At 41.1% G+C, this 16,031-nt stretch overlaps 1 protein-coding gene across 4 annotated transcripts in view; it reads right to left on the bottom strand.

The window, feature by feature from the left end:
* Nucleotides 1-234: 234 nt before the first annotated feature.
* The window catches only part of sh3bp2 (SH3-domain binding protein 2), a 33,191-nt gene continuing 17,394 nt past the window's right edge, over nucleotides 235-16,031 (bottom strand). For 2 of the 4 annotated variants that reach the window (XM_080304491.1, XM_026174467.2), the window contains exons 2-13: nucleotides 6,529-6,668; nucleotides 6,313-6,415; nucleotides 5,321-5,438; nucleotides 5,045-5,112; nucleotides 4,514-4,599; nucleotides 4,341-4,418; nucleotides 3,564-4,236; nucleotides 3,269-3,377; nucleotides 2,641-2,696; nucleotides 2,290-2,365; nucleotides 1,880-1,939; nucleotides 235-1,771 (exon numbers count right to left, since the gene is read on the bottom strand). In XM_080304491.1, the coding sequence (XP_080160617.1) occupies nucleotides 1,643-1,771; nucleotides 1,880-1,939; nucleotides 2,290-2,365; nucleotides 2,641-2,696; nucleotides 3,269-3,377; nucleotides 3,564-4,236; nucleotides 4,341-4,418; nucleotides 4,514-4,599; nucleotides 5,045-5,112; nucleotides 5,321-5,438; nucleotides 6,313-6,415; nucleotides 6,529-6,664 (1,692 nt within the window). In that variant the 5' untranslated portion in view covers nucleotides 6,665-6,668 and the 3' untranslated portion in view covers nucleotides 235-1,642. Of the gene's footprint in view, nucleotides 1,772-1,879; nucleotides 1,940-2,289; nucleotides 2,366-2,640; nucleotides 2,697-3,268; nucleotides 3,378-3,563; nucleotides 4,237-4,340; nucleotides 4,419-4,513; nucleotides 4,600-5,044; nucleotides 5,113-5,320; nucleotides 5,439-6,312; nucleotides 6,416-6,528; nucleotides 6,669-7,907; nucleotides 8,754-16,031 lie in introns of those variants that run through there. The other 2 variants (XM_026174468.2, XM_026174469.2) reach the window with 2 other exon arrangements.

The following is a 16,031-nucleotide window of genomic DNA, read 5'->3' as shown; positions in this document are numbered from 1 at the left end:
TTGAGAAAATGAGAAACTGCTGATGTACTGGGAGTGTTCCAGTATATAAGGTTGACCTCCCCAGTCACCAGATCTCAGATCAGTAGAGCACCTTTGGCATGTGATAGAATGGGAGAATCAGACAGTTCAGTTAATAAAGCAAGTGAGTGTATTTGAGAACAGCTGGATAAACTACTAGTGATGTATTCAGGATCTAACCACTGTTGCTGTGTGTTATGAACGAGACACTCCAAGTTTTCTTTTATAATAATCTCTAATAATATATTTAAGTAAAAAAAACAGAATATTTACAGTTTAGATACACTTTTTTTTTTACAAATTATAATAACATTTACATATAAATATAAAGGAACATTTTATAGTGCTGTACAAACAGAACACACAAATACACAAAAAAGTCAATTACATCAGTTTGTTTTTGTAAATAAATGAGTTTTTTTTTATCGACAGTGTCGTATGTCGTTTTTCATTTCTGAAAGAAGAAACAAGAAAACATTTCTACTTTTTCTAATGTTAATTCAGTTCTCACGGATAAGCATACATCGCAGCCACTAGTTTTGGACGTTGCACCCAGAGGAAAAAGTTTGCCTGCAAATGGCACAAAGATGAAGCTGATAGTTTGCTATGATTTTGACATTTGAGCATCAGTTAGCTGCATCTGGTTGGGACGACACATTTGGGACAAAGTGGACAGATGGGAGTCTTTTTGAAGATAAAGGACAGCAAGCCTGTCCCAGTATCCACGTTTACACCTCAGTACCTCCAGGTAGTCAGAAATCTATTCAAACCAATCAAGTTATCAGCATTAAAGGAACTGAATGTTTACTTTTGGACCAACTTTAAGAACGACTGAATATCATTTAAATCTGAAGAATTGTTTCCATCATCATCGTTTTTAGTCTCACAAATTAAATTATGTTAATCCTTATGAGATCGATACTAATATGTATATCTGATGATGTGTTCTGGTTGGTATGAGGAGCACAGATGGTCACTGAGAATCATAAGAATGTATTTGTAAAATTAAACTTAATTAATTATATGTAATAATTATCTGAATTACTTTTTTAATACTATTCAACTTCTGTGCTGGCATCATTAAAGTTCTTCTTGCTCTCATCCATTTAAGCTCAATATTAAAGCTATACTTTATATCATTTTCAAAACTTGTAAACCATCCATCCATTTCCCTTTATCTATGCGCTGGAGTGCTGGAGCCTATCCCAGCTGTCACAGGGCATGAGGGAGAGGACAATCTAGGCAGTTTGTTAGACCATTGCTAGGCCAACGCAGAAACATCAATGTTTTTTAATGCTAGCATTTGGTGTCACAGCGCCCCTTTGTGGCCAAAACACATCACAACCATTGCTCACTTTACATGAAACATCAGGAATTTGCAGCAGATTTCTGATTTCCTTTTACAGATGCTTGATCCCTTAGAGAGTTTGGTAGATTTTTTTTTAGAAAGTTTTCCATGATGGAAATATCTCACTGAGTGTAGATTTGTCAAGGTGAGAGTCTAGTTTGTATAGTTTTCTCCATGTTTAAGGTGCAGTCCAGTGCACAGTCTTCTGCACTGATTTCAGCTGCTTTGGTGTCCTCTGGTTTCAGTTACAGTTCAGTAAGCCGCCTGTGAAAGTGCTCACGTCTTTGTGTAGGGCTTCTGGAGACACAGTGAGCCGTGGTGAGGAAGAGGTCGGTAGTGGTAGTGTTCGATCAGTGTAGACAGATTGGGGAAGGTCAAATCAGCTTCCAGAAATATACAGTCACCCTGCCAAAACACCCAACAGGAAGCTTTATTAGTCTGACCTGTAACTTACTTACAAAACATAATAGGCACTTATACCATACAGCTAAAATACAACAGCAGGTTTCTTACCTCTTCAAACAGTCTGTAGTTTCTGGCTTTGCCTATACTGATGTCCCACACCACCAGCACCTGGATAACACACCAAAAATGATTTTATTTAGGCCTAAATATCAGAAGCTCTTCTACTATTATTAAAATAATACTGTCTACCCACAAACTGTAAAAAATAAAAATGAAGTATTCAGAAAATGGACACATTTATTGATTAGATCATATTGACTGTTACTGTTTACAATTATTATTAAACCTTTTACAGCAGCGAGATAGATTTTTCAGCCCAGAATGACAAAAGATATTTCATATATGGCAATCATAATCATTAGCTTTCAGAGCTTCGTTACTTAATGTTAAGTATCTATCAGTAACACAAATTTCCATTATGCTGTACTGGAAACTATTTTTTTAAAATTTATTTTTACCTTTGTTGTTTTGGTTCCTGATTTTCTGATGGCGTACAGTCCATCTTGTGGAGGAGTTGGACTCTCTTTGAATAACCTACAAACAGAAAAATGATCACCGGTTATGAGTTATCAGAGGAAAACATAAAGCAACTGCCCCATGTTAAAAGTCACTTTAAATTTAGCACTTAAATAAGTAGTAGTAGTTCAGTTAAAACTGAAGTGAGGCTCATAGAAAGAAAAACACACGCAGAAAGAAATGCACTGTTTTGCCACTACAGGGCAGAAAAAACAAAAAGCAGCACTGCTTAGTTTACTGAAGAACCGTTTCAGCTTCCAGCTAAATGTAAAAACTAAAGGTGAGATACGTACTTTTCTACGAAGCTGGTTTCATTCGAATCAATGAACACAGAGTCTGGCAGCTGGACCTGCAGATACAGAAACAACTGATTAAACTCAATTCATTACTGATACTAGGCTCTCACGAGGCTGAGATCTCTGCTCAGATATACAGCAGTGAAACATAAAGAACAAAATTGTGTGTTATAATAACTACACAGGTCACATAAAGATACTACAATTTAGATCATAAGCATGTCGGCCTGGCACTGCCTGTAACAAAGCATGGCTCAAATTTCAATATCTTGTTTCAGTGTTTAATAAAAATTGAATTGCTTCAACTTCATGATTTGAAAAATTGGCATAAAATAGTGTTGTTTTAGCAGAAAATGAGATTATTATGATTGGATTATGACTTCCTCCCACCTGAGCACCTCAGAATCAGCTGATGCTGTGATTTTTGTTTCTTTTTCGTTTGCTTTAGTGAATTTTGAAGGCAGTTCATAAAGACTAATATGCAGCCCAGATAAAATGACTTTTAAAACAAAAGGGATTTCCCTGGGCTCAGTCATGATGATACAAGCGGTTATCTAAAGCAGCATGTATTTCCACAGTAATTTAGCATTTTTATCAGCTGACACATCATTTCAGTCTCTCTTACATTCTCATAGTCTTCGTCAGAGTCGTACGCGGTCGAGTCTCGTTTCCTCCTGAAATCTGCAGTTTCGTCGTTGATGGAACGGAAGCTCTGGCCCTCTGGAGATGTTCTTCTGGTGAAAAAACATGCCTTAGTGATGCAGGGAAACTTTTATGTTGTCTTTACATACCTATTTTATACAGGAACCAACAAAACAGTGTCAGTAAGACAGCTTTAGAATGATTGTGGATGTTTTCCTTTCAATTAATTTTTTGATCATAAAAATCAACCTGAATTTCACTGTTTAAGTCAGACTTACTGAAACGGTGTTCCTGGCGACTTGGGCCTGGGTGGAGCCGTTGATGGCTTGACTCCTACTAAAGGTAAAGGAGGTTTGGGTATAGATGGCTTATTGAGTAGTCCAGGTTTAGGTAGCGGGGAGTGTGAAGGGTGACTGGAGGACATTAGATTGAGAGATACATTTGTGTTTGGGCATGGTGGAACCGGCATGTTCGGCTTATTACGGCGGTAGCTGTTCTCTAGTGACTGGCTCCCGCCAGAGTGAGGGGGACAGGGGCCATTTAGGATTAGCCTGTCTAGTTTTTCACAGATGGGCAAAGTAGCTGGTGACTGGACTGAAACAGACGGCGTAGGCCTCCAGTCTCTTTTGTCATTTGCTGTTACTCCCACGGAGGTTGACCTGCCTGGTTTCTTTGCATTGGGAGGAATAGGTGGAGGTGTGGAAGGAAAAGGATTCTGTAAGTGAGGGGCAAAAGGTAAAGGTGGGGGTGGGCCTTTGGTAGACTCCTTCTTTATGCACGGAGAGGGTGGACAAGGTGAAGGTTTCCTGTGGAGCGGAGAGGTAGGGGCTTTCAGTTGTAATGGGATGGGAGGGTGGAGGCTTTTTTGGCCTGGACTGGAGTCTTGATGGTGGGGGAATGTCACTGGCACAGGTGGAGGAGGGTAAGAGGGCGGTGGACCTGTGGGTCGACCTGACGAGGTAATGAATAGAGAGAGTCAGTATTGCTTCCTGTTTCAGGTAAAGATCTTTGTGTTAAGGAGCCATAAGTACAGGGAAAGAATATGAGGTGGTCACCTGAAGATGTTGGCGAACATTCACTGTCTGGCTTCAGATAGTCCTCCTCATCGTCATCATCATCGTCATCACTGTAATCTTCACATAGAAAGAAGAGGTGCAACAATTTATTAATGCACAAATGCCATATAAGCTTTTATCTTATCCATGGATATTCATTATTGCTGTCTTACTAATTTCGGTGGTATCAACAAGATGTTTCACATCCATCGGCCTCTCGATTGTGCCATAGAAACTGTCTGCATCTGAATCTGAGTCACTGTCACAAACAAAGATGGAGACATAATTAACAAATAATATGCCAAAAAATGGATTTTATTGACTGCAGGCTCACTGAGATTTCAATGAAAGTACGCGAGCAAGAAAAATCTAAATTAGGTAGAAAAGGTCCCACTGAAAAACGTAGATGACTAATGAAGCATAAATGGTATAAAATTATTTTTAGACACGTTTTTCCATTATTTTTTTTCTTTCAGCTTTTATAGAGGTGGTCACACTTGCTGATGATTGGCTAACTGTGCATTTAATTGACCACACCTGGCTGCTATTACCTCTTAATTCCTATGGAAGCAGTAAGGCTGTACTTGGGTTTTCACAGCACTAAGTACTTTATTTGTCCCATGTCTGTAGTTTTCTTACAACAATGCATGTATAATCTATATTTTTATAGAGTGGTGAAATATGACCGAGTTCGCTGAGGTTACCTTGGTAGGTGGGACTCTTTCCTGTCGTTATAGTGGTCTATTTCTTTCCGAAGGTATCGCATCCATTTCTGTAAGACATCAAGCAAAATACAACACGTGACAATGTGAAACTGCAGCATTTAAATTAAAACAAACCCCAAACAATTTTAGCATAAAGACTGAAATAATACCATAGTTGAGACAAAGGCAAAGACTAAAAATTCTTCTCAGGCTCTAAAGTTATGCTAAGTTCTCAATAAATCGCTTGGCAGGGAGGTCAAATTTTTGTACTCTTACCCTCCTCTCATCCTCACTGGCTGCTGAGAAGAACCACGTCCTGTGTTTCTTACTGAAGTGGACGATCTTGAAAGGAAAAACATTGCTCGATGTTGTCTCCTCTGCTGCTCTCATCACTCTGAAGAAGAGGACAAATGTAAGATATATTAGTGCTCCACATTATTTGATGTCATGGGAAATGTGCAATAACAGCAACAAAGAACACCTGGGTGCTGCTAATGAGCCCCCTGTAATTGATATAATACAACCTTATTTGGATGTAATATACATAAGTATGAAAGAGATCAAGGAGTTTGTTGTAAATAATTTTAGTCTGAATTATTGCTGAATCACTGGCATTGATTGAGGCTGGGATCAGACAACCTTCTTCCCTCCTTAAAGCCCCATTCACACATACTGTATAGACTAGGAAATGCAACAAGATGGCAATCACTCTCTGTGGGGAAGCCCTGAAGAAACATCCTGAGCTTCTTCACCATCCCTTCATCAATCAAATGTCACAAAGCAGCAAACATGAGGGAATCTAAATACGGCGATGTTTTGATGGGGATGTTTGCCACACTTTTTGTGAGGCAGCTGTTATCTGCTAAGTGTTGCTTCCTGGGGACTTTTTCAGGTGCCCTGACAGCTGCCTACTGTAAACACTCCCTCCCTCTCCCTCTCTCTTGATGGCAGCCTGGCCAGCTATCTACATATATTTGCTCTTTTCAGTTTTAAGAACACTCCTTTATATACCCTTGAGCTCAGGTCTAACATTCCTGGAGCTTCAGGTGTACTCGGTACTGAAGGCCCATTTTTAAAGCAAGTACTTAACCTTTTCCTGCATTAAACCTTATTATCTACAATTACCATTTACATAGATGTCATGCTGTAATAAAGCTTAAATTAAACAGGTGGGATGTGAGCGTCGCTGGAGCTGAGACCCAGAATAATAAAGCCCCGAATAAGCACACAAGTATGTTTATTTATGTAGGAAAATGTCTTCTACTGACCTGTTGTAGCCATTGAGAGAAAACGCCCCCTGTGGTGCAGCAGAGGTACTGCTCTTAAAGTAGTACACGCAGCCCTTGTGGATGATGATGTACCTCAGTGGCCCTGTAAGGCAAGCAATATGTATTAAGAATGTTTTCATGGTGGTGTAAAAGGTGCTGTATCAGTGATGAGAATGTAAGTGGATATTGCTCTTTCATGTCTGCCTTTCAACTCACATTTCATTAGGCTGAATTGGCTGCCTCCCTTCTTGTGGAGGTATCCTGCAGTGGCTACCCCTCCTGGCATGGTGAGGAGGTTCTGAGCCCCAATGGCTCGCATTGGCACCGGCCAGCACATCTCTGGAGATGACATGGTTCTACGGCAGAGCAAAGGACAGAATATTTTTCTGTCAGTCAGGTGAAACTGTAATCTCTCTAGTCGCACAAGATCGCAGAAATGAATAAGGAAATGAACGCCAGCATAAATAAGCTAACAAACAACAACCAAGTAGCTTCAAGGAGGCAGCACAGAGGCAGGACCACATCCTCTCTGCTAGCAAACCTGCTTCCTATCCCCTTTAGCTTGAGGACGTTCTGAGCTACATCAGCTCTCACACAGAAAACTAGAAGGCACTCAGCAGTTCGTAACAAAACAAAAACATGACTTATTTGTTCTCCCATATACCCTGAAACATATTTGGAGCAGAGATGGCGATAAGACCACCTCAGACTTAAGACCGGCCACTCAAAACATCCAACGGCGAAGCCTGTTTTTGGGCTGTGAACGCTCATAGAAGTGGAATTATAAAGTGATGAACAGATTAGTACTCATAAAACACCTCTCTACTCAGCTGTGCACTCAAAGCAGCTTCTACTACAAGTCTCATTCACACAGTCACACATTCATACTGAGCTTTTATCCAAGCCTAAGTGCTTTCCAACATTTATGCAGGCAGCAGGGGAAACTCGGGGTTCAGTATCTTGCCCAAAGATTAGCCGTCCTGGAAACACCTAAACCAAATAACTAGTCCTGAGCAGAACCATTTCTCAACAGCTATTAAATATTAATTATTTCATGATTTATATCATCAATAAAAAAAACAGCATTTATTTTGTAGAATTAAAAATCGGTTAGTTAATGACTGCCCGATAAGCAGTCATGACAGGGAGTGAGTAAAACAAAATGACTATTTAACTCCATTTCTGTTAATCTAAAATAAATTACATTTATTACTCAGTCAAATTCCATAGTAACATGAGTAATGCTCGGCTACTAGTCTGGTGTGAATAGGAATCTCTAATCATTAGTTGTGAATCAAAAGTCACAAACTAAAGACAAACAAATTGTGACACTGTCAGAAATGAAGGATTAACTAAGATAACATATCATGTGCTATGAAACTCTATACTGCTAATGGGACACATGCCAGTGGACTAGCAGATGGAGAGTTATAGCCATGCTGTGTCCACTGTGCTGCTCAGGAAATGCTGCCTGGCTTGGGTAGCTCACCACAGCTGGACAAAGATCACTAAAAGAATGAAACATCTTTTCGTCAATTTCAAAAACTTTTCTTCTGCAAATTCCTGCTCTTACACCTGATGCAGGTGTTGCCTACCTCCTGTTGAGCTTCTTGGTGAAGATCTGAATGGCAGCGTTCTTCCTCAGTATGCTGACTGTGGAGGCTAACATAGTAGAAGCTAAAGCTGGCAGGATATCCATAATAGAAACAAGAAACCTTTTGTTTCTTTCCTCTGTGGCATTTACTGTCCCATCAAATCCAAACTGAGGGCGATTTAGCCATCCAATTTTTAAGTCTGTCTTATTTTCTGCTTTTTGCTGCAGCTCTCTCTGACGGCCTCTGCTGATATCTATCTGTCTCACTCATAAAGACACTCAGACTAAGGTGGTGGACCTACGTAACAGGAACCTTGAATTTTTGCATGGGCAAAGGCACATATTTAGTTCACACAGGAAATGCATAACATCCTGTGTCCTTTTTTGAGTCTTCAAGGTGTAATGTGAAAAAAAAAATAAAAATGTGGGTGTGATAGAAAGAGACAGGGGGGTGGGGGTAGTGAAAATAAACATTACTTCATGATCTAAAGTGTTTATGTATAACTTGCAGTTTATCACCAGCATCTGCTAGCCTGAGTTGGAAAGAAGTCAAGGAATGAAGTATTTAGGAGGATTTAGTTGGTGCCAAAATCCACCCCCTTTCCCTGAGATAAAAAGACCTTGAGAATTAAATGGGCATGCATTCATTTACTGATGTTGAAGCGCAGATCCTGGCAGGGCTGCTTTAAAAAAACAAGACACCTTGAAAATGACTCATGCCAAAGTCAGTTTTTGTGTTATGCTTTAGACTTCAGAGTATTTCAAATAAACTAGGTGAGGCGATGATGAATGAATGAGGATAAACACCCCACACTTTAGAGTAAAATTTAATTACATGCAGGAGATAAAAAATAAAAAAAGAGCGACTTAAAGCTCTGCTTATTTCTGAAGGTCTGTTTTTAGAAAAAAATAAACTGTTGCAGGAACGTGGGCTAACTGGGATATCTTTGAACATCAGGACTTGGAAATGTTCACAGACGGTGTCCTCTGCTATATAAAACACTGCATAGACACTGTTACAGCAGTCAGACGGATCCGGGCTTATCCCAACCAAAAGCCCTGGATGACCCGGGAGGTCAGGCAGCTGCTGAAGGAGAGGAACATTGCGTTCAGGTCTGGCAACAGGGATTACTACACCACAGCCCGATCCAACCTGAAGAGAGGCATCAGAGAGGCAAAGGGGGACTATAGGAGGAGGATCGAGGACCATTTGAAGAGTAATACCAGCCGGCAGGTGTGGCAAGGCATCCAGCACCTAACCAACTATAAGATCAATCTCGGAGCTGCGGACGGTGACCTGGAGCTGGCAGAGGAGCTGAATATCTTCTTTGCCCGCTTTGAGACCAGGGTACCGGAGGTATTGGAGCCACAGCAGCAACACGCCACCCATAGCAGCACCACCCTCACCCTGGAAGAGCACGAGGTGAGGCGCATGCTGCAGGCTGTTAACCCGAGGAAGGCGGCGGGTCCTGATGGTGTGCCAGGTCGAATATTGAGGGATTGTGCAGGACAGCTGGCTGGGATCTTCACCAGGATTTTCAACAAATCCCTCGCACAGGCGACTGTCCCACTCTGCCTGAAGTCCTCCACCATAGTCCCCTTGCCTAAGAAGCCCCACATCACCGGCCTGAATGACTACAGACCGGTGGCACTCACCCCAGTGGTAATGAAATGCTTTGAGAAGCTGGTCCGCAGACACATCACAGCAGCCCTGCCCCGCAGCCTGGATCCACACCAGTTTGCCTACAGAGCAAACCGATCCACGGAAGACGCTGTAGCCACAGCACTCCATGCTGCATTAACTCACCTGGAAGAGCATGGTAGCTATGTGCGGATGCTCTTCGTGGATTACTGCTCAGCTTTTAACACCATCCTTCCACACAAACTGGTGGCCAAGCTACAAGACCTGGGGCTTCCATACAGCACCTGCATGTGGATCAATAGCTTCCTCTCGGGCCGTAGACAGAGAGTCAGAGTTGGCCATCACACATCCTCAGCCCTGAGTCTCAGCACTGGCTCACCCCAGGGCTGTGTGCTCAGTCCACTGCTCTACTCTCTCTACACACACGACTGCACTCCTCGCCACCACAGCAACATCTTTGTGAAATTTGCAGATGACACCACAGTGGTGGGGCTCATTTCCAAGGGAGACGAGTCTACGTACAGAGACGAGGTGGAGCAGCTGACGTCATGGTGTAAGGCCAATAACCTCCTCCTCAACACTTCAAAAACCAAAGAACTCATAATAGACTTCAGAAGGAAAAAGGCAGAGATCCAACCACTATTCATAAATGGGGACTGTGTAGAAAGGGTGGCAAGCTTCCGCTTCCTGGGAGTCAATATAGAGGAGAACCTTTCCTGGAGTGTGAACACCTCCGAGCTGCTGAAAAAGGCCCAACAGAGACTGTACTTCCTGAGAATTCTCAGGAGGAATAACATCACACAGAGACTGCTGGTGTCCTTCTACAGAGCCACCATTGAGAGTGTTCTAACTTACTGCATATGCATCTGGTACACTAGCTGCACAGGGGCTCAGAGGAAAGCACTCCAAGGGATCATTAACACCGCCCAAAAGATCACTGGCTGCCCTCTCCCCACACTGGAAGTTCTACACAACGCCCACTGTTTTAAAAAGGCCCAAAACATCATAAAAGACACCTCACATCCTGGCCACTCCCTGTTCGAACTGTTGCCCTCAGGCAGACGGTACAGGGCAATCAGAGCAAGGACTAATAGACTCAAACACAGCTGTTATCCAACTGCAATAACACATCTGAATACTACAAAAAAATGTCCATCACGCCACTCTTGTGTTAATCTATGCACGGTCTGAAGCATGTGTGTGGGAATGTATGTGAATGTTTTACTGTTATATCTTATTAGTATTTTAAGTATTCTATTTTATTTATTGAATTTTATTGTTTTATTTATATTTTGATATTGCTAGGGATGATGCAATGATCGGGGACCATTCTTAATTTCGTTGTTCTCATGACAATGACAATAAAGTTTCTGATTCTGATTCTGGGCCCCTTTGACTCAACCAATGACAATGTGGTTTCCAAGACATTGTTTGAAGCATACTGTTGATTCAAGCATACTGTTTGATAGTTGGCTAACCTGCTGTTAGCCAACTAGCAAGTGTTGGGTAACACTAACACAACAGCATGGTTTATCATAGGATATTGTATGCACTTACACTTGTTAGTTTGACTGCACTCAAAATAGCGAGCACAAAAACAGAAGTAGGTCATGTCAGAATCAACTAACCACAGCTAGCATGTTTACATATGTCACACATGCTAGCGATTAGCATGCCAGCTCATGTAGTGAACTATTTGCTCTAATCTGTAGCACCATTTAGGGTGTGCATAAGAGCTCCTCCTCTGTTAGATGTTTTAGTGACCAGGTAACTGAATCATTTAAAATCAGCCTCAGTCTCTTATATACCAAAGAGATTTAGAGGAAATGTATTTATTCTGCTCTGAATATTCTGAATGGTGAGAATATGATCGAACATAATTAAACAATATTGCTTGATAATGAAGATGAGGAATAGAAATATTGCAACAGTTTAGACTGAAGAAGCTGTGGTTAGGGCAAAGTCTGCCAGGACTTGCAGCAGCTCCCCCGCTCTGGCAGATCCGCTCCACATCACCACACCCTGGTCATAATTCAACCAAAGTAGCCTACTTTGAGAACTAGAACAAAATGTATTTGCACGGACAGATGGAAGGAGTTAAACCTGTTAGCTGATAACACATGCAGGCCTCAAACACATCACAGGGTGAAACTTCAGCCTGTTTATGACCTCAGTCTGCCCTCCTTCATATCTGTGTGTGTGTGGGGGACTTCAAAAGGACATACCAAAGCTATCTCGTGGTTCGTTTTTCGCCTGGGCCCATGTCATGTTTACTGATAACTATCTGATACAGACCTCAGCACAGACACAAACGAACAGGCACGCCAGACATTCTGCACTTCATCTCATCTCAGCCCGAGTGAGGTCAGCTGCCGCTTATCATCCGATACGGATTTCATGAAGTCCTCATCTTCACGACAGAAACAGCACGATGGCAATGTGACTGCGTACTCAACACCTTTATGTTTTCTGGGAAATGTGTTAATTCTTTTTCCACTGGAGAAAGATCAGAGTCAAAAGTAGTAGTGGGAATTTGTGGGAATTAGCGAACCCTCCAAACCCCCACTGGTTTCTTCTGCAGTTCTCTCCTTGAACTCATGTTTTGTTGTGTCTTTTGTTCAACTCTCATAATCTGCATGGCCGTCAAACTCTATTTAAAAAAGAAACCAAAACATACATGCATCCAAACATCCATAAGCCTCGTATGATACCTAAACTTAAGTTACCTAAGTTACTCAATCATCACTGTAGCATAGTTAGCACACAGTTAGCCAAACAATCCCACAGGTAGCACTGAATATTTGGCCCAAATGTGGCCCACATCAGCACATCTTGACTTGGTTGCTTCCACTTAGCCTAATAATTCAACTTTGCTCTCAAAAATCATATTTAATATCATCCAAATGAAGACATTCTTTAAATATAGCAGAGCAGAGACGGCATGGAAAGGAAATCCTGTCCAAATAAATAAAAAAGAATTTCCCCTAGTAGTGTCGCATTAGATCACTTCCTAACAAGTAAAACAATGAAACACAAAGTTTCCCCATCAGCACGCTGACAGGCTTTCTGGATGCTGATATCACATTTGCTTCTCCCATCATGTGGTTCTTGCATGACTTATTTAATGACCAAAATTCGGTGACCAGAAAAAACCCCATAAAAAAAAAAAAAACTTCTGCCAAATACAATCGGGCTTGCCGTGGGTTCATCCTGAAAGAACAAAAAAAAGGCAGTGTGATTTAGCTTCAAACCCGCTCACCTCAGCTACTGCTTTTTTAAAGTTCCTGAAGAGATGCTAATCAGAGAACTGCTGTTTCTCAGGAAGAGACTCACAGCCCACATACCAGACACATTCAAACACATTTCCTCTCTGGACACAAACACAATGTCTGCCCCGAGCGGTAGTTTAAAATTATCTTCCACATTTAAACTGTGTGCCAGTGCCTATTTGCTCTTCACCTGAGATGGAAGTTAAAGTTTAGTTCAATGCCTGCAAATTAATCAAGAGTAGAAATCAGCAGACATCGCGTAGCATCTAAATTTGTCTTCCCGAGAAGATGACTGTGAAAAAACTACTGCAGGAAAAAGACAAAGACAACGAAATGCCGGGCCAACGATTCAAGTCGTACACAACGTGTCCTCATCTCAGATACGCTCTCCAGCAAGCTGAAGAAACTCAGAAGAGGGCATGAAGACACTATAGGCTGCATGGTGTAATGTGTGGACTCATGTTAGCAGGCTGACTGTTCATTTTCAAATTGAAATTGAAACTAGTTCAGTTTTCGAATGGAAATCCCCCGATGATTCAAGTCCTAGGAACTGTTTGTGTGAGCTCATAGAACAGTGCTGTTGCAAAGGAATACAAGCAAACTCTTTCTAATTAACAGAATACAGCACAGTATGTTCCACTGGATGACATTAGATTTCAAATTAAATGGGTTAAAGTTGTAACTTATAGTGATACAATATAAATTAAAACAAATGCAGAGACTTTAACATGATCTTTTTATTGAAGAAGCTTTCTGTGCTCAACCTAACTTATCCTCATATTATGGGACCTTTAAGGCACAGCTCAGGGGAAGAAAACCTTAACTGCCAAAAGTACTCCATGATTGAAAAGCCTCGTTCATCCACCAGCATGGATGTGAAAAGCCTTAAATTAAACCTGAGAAGGAATACTTCCCCTCTCTAATGTTTTCATTGGGTTTCTGTATGTTTTTGTACACCGGACCCTAGCCATTACAGAAACACCTCTAAGTTCCACGAATGTAATGCGCAATGTTAATCTTGTGGGACTTTAATCAGTAGTTTAACTTGATTGAAAATCATAATCACATTTCTGATGTGTTGCAAGGCTTGTTATATAAAGATATCGAAAAAAGCCATTCCTAGATACACTGCACATGCAGATAGTAGCAACATATCAGTATCATATGAGTAATTATATCCTGTTTATTATCTGTTTGACTGTAATGGTGACCATATTTCAAAATGCCGCATGATATAGTAATACATTAGAAATTTAATTCTCTACAGAAGCCGTAAACCTATCAGGAGTTGACAGTCATAGATCAGATGAGAAAAATTGTCGTTCTCTCATAGACTTTTATACAACCACAATTGTTTACACAACCAGAGGAGTCACCCCCTGCTGGTCTTTGGAAAGAATGCAGCTAAATCCCCCGATTTATAGCAATATAGGAGTTGGATTTGTGAGCTGCACACACAACTGCTATAAAAACCAAAAATCAACTAGAGGAGAGGCTTGTGTGGTTTTTCCTGTTGCGTTCTTTTGTTGTGAGCTATCATTTTATTCACAGACCACAGATCAAACTAAGATGTGCACAGACGCATACACAAGTCCATCACTGTCTACGTGTCACAGATCTCGGCAGCTGTCAGGTGTCTACAACAAAAAAAGCACGCCGCTAACCAATGTCCACGCAAAGTGCGTGCTTCGTGCTTAGACCAGATAACGAAGACCCTCACTGCTCACAACCTCAGGCTGACTCAAAGGTCACAGGTAACCGCTGACACAGCTGCAGCCAATGCAGATTGTCCCATCCAGGAAACGGTGTCATTGTGCTGTGTTTGATGTCTGCAGCGAACTGCACCTCCCCTATGACCGACCACAATGGTTCCTCCATTAGTTCAGCTTCACTTTTTGCAGGTGTGAACACATGAATAGAAACTTTGGGTTTACCTCAAGTCATCAGTGTTCTTTTACTCACTTCTGTGAAGCTGTCCAGGTGATAATGATTAACACAGCTAAAGTGTTAACGGCACAGATCTTATAAATTTGCTTGCTGCTTTTTCCCACGGATACCTTCTTAGAGTTGAGAATACTTTTTATAAACACCATCATGTGTTACTTCCAGGAAATAGCCCTAACCAGCCTTAATCTGGATATATCTGTAACTTCAATAAAAGATGGGTTTCTTCTTTTTGACATGTGTGATCTTTCATCAGGTTTATGGCCCAGATGCTGAGCAACCACCGATTCTAGGTGCCTTTTTCTTTTTTCTTTTTTTTTTAAAGCTTTTATTTTAAGAAAAAAACTACAATCATTAAGTTAGCCAATGTATGTACAGTTGAAAGAAGTTAAAAATGGATTAAAGAACCAGTCATTAAGATCTTTAGCTGTTCAGCTGATATGTCTACTAGTGTTAACAGGGGAAAGAGCTGCTGTAGATTGGGTACAGTCAAAATTATTGCAAAAGTGTGCAATGATATTTTGAAATGGTTGATTTAAAGAGATGGGCTGGGTCTTCAACCAGCCCCACACAAAGTGACTTTGTTGTCTCAACATGGTAATAAAACAGCAATAAGACTGAGTCAGCTATCAGTTTAGAAGTGAATGGGGTCAAGTTAGCAACTACATACAGTCTGCTTGTGACAACATAACAATTAATACTCATGAATTGGAGAAAAGCGCATATTTGTTGCATATCTCCATACACAGAAATTCAAATTAACTAACTACATTCAGAGTCCAGGATTTTAAACAGATATTCAGAAATTCCTCCAAAAATAGTGACCTTGTTGCTGCAGAATGGCAATTTAACTGCAAGACCAGAACCAGAATACAACCAGCTGGCAGCCAATAGAGTCTAGTCCTACTCTACTGCAAAGAGACGCTTGGCAGATGAGTGTTTTCAGTGCAGTCAGTGAAAAAACGATCATTTGGAGACAGGTTGCCGGTTGATGATCTGTGCAATCACCTTGTGATCAAAAGTGGTTGGCACAACTGCTTTCAATCGGACACCAACAGCAAGAGCATTCGATGGAGTTGCTGCACAACCACTGTCAAGAAGTTGCTAAAAAAAAACTCTACAGTGCTCTATAGTGTGAGACCTGTACCTGCAGGTTAAACATTAAAACTAGTTGGATTTATATGTTTGAGAATTAGAACAGCTTTAGCTTTCAAAAAGCAATACTTTGTGTATAATTTTGGCACTGTAGCTTGTGGAAATGTTTGGCCTT

Source organism: Astatotilapia calliptera, chromosome 7, assembly GCF_964374335.1.
Source record: "Astatotilapia calliptera chromosome 7, fAstCal68.1, whole genome shotgun sequence".
In the NCBI taxonomy this organism is placed as follows: domain Eukaryota; kingdom Metazoa; phylum Chordata; class Actinopteri; order Cichliformes; family Cichlidae; genus Astatotilapia; species Astatotilapia calliptera.
Note: the sequence above shows the minus strand (reverse complement) of the source record. Positions and strands in the feature narration are given on the sequence as shown.